This window comes from Rhagoletis zephyria, unplaced genomic scaffold, assembly GCF_001687245.7.
Source record: "Rhagoletis zephyria isolate East Lansing unplaced genomic scaffold, Rhagoletis_zephyria_1.1 Rzeph_scaffold_03742, whole genome shotgun sequence".
Taxonomy (NCBI): Eukaryota; Metazoa; Arthropoda; class Insecta; order Diptera; family Tephritidae; genus Rhagoletis; species Rhagoletis zephyria.
This window is the reverse complement of record NW_016160825.1, coordinates 56,481-58,869: the sequence shown is the minus strand read 5'-3', so window position 1 is coordinate 58,869 and position 2,389 is coordinate 56,481. Positions and strand designations below refer to the sequence as shown.

The following is a 2,389-nucleotide window of genomic DNA, read 5'->3' as shown; positions in this document are numbered from 1 at the left end:
CAGTAATGAACGTCGTAAATTATTTTTTAAGTAAATTTTAGATTTAGTTAGAATCAGTATTCATGCATAGTAATAATAATAATCAGTCGATTGAAGTGTGACAGTGTTTTGATACTTGTGAGTTATGTATGTATGTTTGTACATGAATGTGTGCTTGCAAGTCGTTTAAAGCAACGCTTCTTGCTTCTCGTATCCTTTTTTTTTGTAACTTGGATTCAAGATTCTGAGCTTTACATACATACTCGTATACTTACTTATGTTATGCATGCGCTCACGTGTCGCTTGTTTAGAAAAAATATACCTATTTAAGTAGTGTATTTTGTTGTTTAAGTTTATTACATGAAATTAGTACATATGTACGATTTCAAAGTCACGCTAGTTGACTCATAGTAATTTTTTTCTATATTTTCTCTCATTTGATTTAAATTTGTTTTCGCTTACTTATTACTTACTTGCCTTATTTAACATACAAAGATTGCATTCACATATGTAAGTATCTATGTTATATGTACTATGTATGAAACTGGGTTTTTATGTATTGTTTGTGTTTGTGTATTTACTTATCTGTATGTGCACGTACCTACATATTTATATGGCTCTAGAGAGTTTAGTACAAATTAATTACATTTAAGGACTAATATATTTTCTTTATAAAAGTAACTTGAACACTTTACAATAATGCCGAAATGCAGAAAATGATATATTATGAAATTATTGCATGTATTTAGTATATATGTAAGTAAACAAATTCCATTGGAATGCGCCAAAAAAATAGTATTTAAATGCTCTCATAGAACACTGTACACTAAATTGCAAGTATTTTAATGATTATGATAGTTGCTGACTAAACCAAATTTTCTATTAAAAAACAATAGAAAAAAGCTTGTAAATTTATGTTACAAATACCATCATATATATGCACATATTTTTAATAAAAAATTTGTAATGACAATAAAAGCACTTTACGACCATATATTTTAAGCCACAAGAGATACACATTTAGTCTGTTCCAATAGCAGTCCGGTTTACAGGATTTAGTCAGAACTTACAGGAAGTCGTTCCTATTGACATAAAACCTGTAAGTGGGAACACATTTGAGAGAGTAACTGAGCAACTGTTCCTAGTCAGACACATTGAAGTTTCTAAGGCGCTCCATTGCACGCGCACTGATGTGGTCGTGATGGGCACTACTTTCAGACCCGATACGCCCGAAGCTGGTGCAGCTGGCAATGTGCGCACCACAATACTTTCGCGACTAAAGGCAGAGGGTCCCAAATCGTTGGTGGCTTGTATACGGAATTGGTATGTCGTGTAGGGTTTGAGACTGGTTGCTGTGTAGGAGGTGAGCGCAGGATCTACACGCTCCGGTAATAGTGACCAGGGACCATCATTTTCACGCATTTGCACCGTATAGTAACGTAGTGGCGCAAAGCCGTCACGACCAGGTGTCCAGCTGAAGGTAATTTGATGCGCCTGCACTTGGCTGCGTGAGATCTGTGGCATTGAAGGTGGTTGTGGACGTTCGCGGTTGTTTGTTGTATAAACAAGTGCCGAGGCAGTCTTACCCCACCCTAAACGCGTCTGTGCTGTAACGCTAAATATGTAGTAACGCTCGGCGAGTAGCTGTGTCGCGCGATACGTGCGGTCCGAAGGTGGAAATTCTCGACTGTAGTTTAAATTTGCGCTACCATTAAGCGAATAGGTGACCTGATATGCGAGTATTTCGCCATTGGGATCGTCAGGTACATCCCAGATGATGCGCGCCGTTGAGAAGGATACATCTGGGAAGCTGACATTTGACGGTGCTCCGGGCGTATCTTCAAAGGTTTGCACACGTACCGGTGGTGTGCTCAAAGCACCATCGCCAAGGCGTGTAAAGGCGAGCACTTGTATGTGGTAGACAACGAATTTTTTCAGTTCTGTTAGGGTGGTGGTGAATGAGGCGTTGTTGGAGATGGTTTTGTGTAGCACTTGACCGCCCCGATTTGTGGCAGCGTAGAAGACTTTGAAGCCGTCAATCTGACCATTGCGATGCTGTTTCGGTACCTCGCCCCAACGCACGACGATAGTCGTGGAAGAAGTAGCGTTAGCCTGTACGTCTAATGGACCATACGATGGTACTGCTTCGCGCGTGCGCTCAGTAGCTATAGCGCTGTGTCTGTTGTGAAGAATGGGATGAGAAACACATGTAGTTTTAAAAAAGGTTTGGTTTGTTACAAAAAACAAAAGATAGAGATAATACGGTAGATAGGGACGCTAAAAATGGAATGGTATGAACGTAATTCGATACAAAACAGAGTTCCGGCTAAAACCGACTTCCCGCCTAAAATCAAATTAACTTTACATTCCATATCCCTTTACGATTCTTTCTTTAATAGGCTTAATCAAA

The 2,389-nt window shown here is 39.1% G+C and overlaps 1 protein-coding gene across 1 annotated transcript in view; it reads right to left on the bottom strand.

Moving 5' to 3' along the window:
* Nucleotides 1-1,132: 1,132 nt before the first annotated feature.
* Nucleotides 1,133-2,389, bottom strand: part of LOC108369573 (protein sidekick-like) — a gene marked incomplete at both ends in the record, with an annotated part of 51,941 nt that continues 50,684 nt past the window's right edge. The window contains one exon of the mRNA XM_017624704.1: nucleotides 1,133-2,158. Coding sequence (XP_017480193.1) covers nucleotides 1,133-2,158 — 1,026 coding nt within the window. The remainder of the gene's footprint in view (nucleotides 2,159-2,389) is intronic.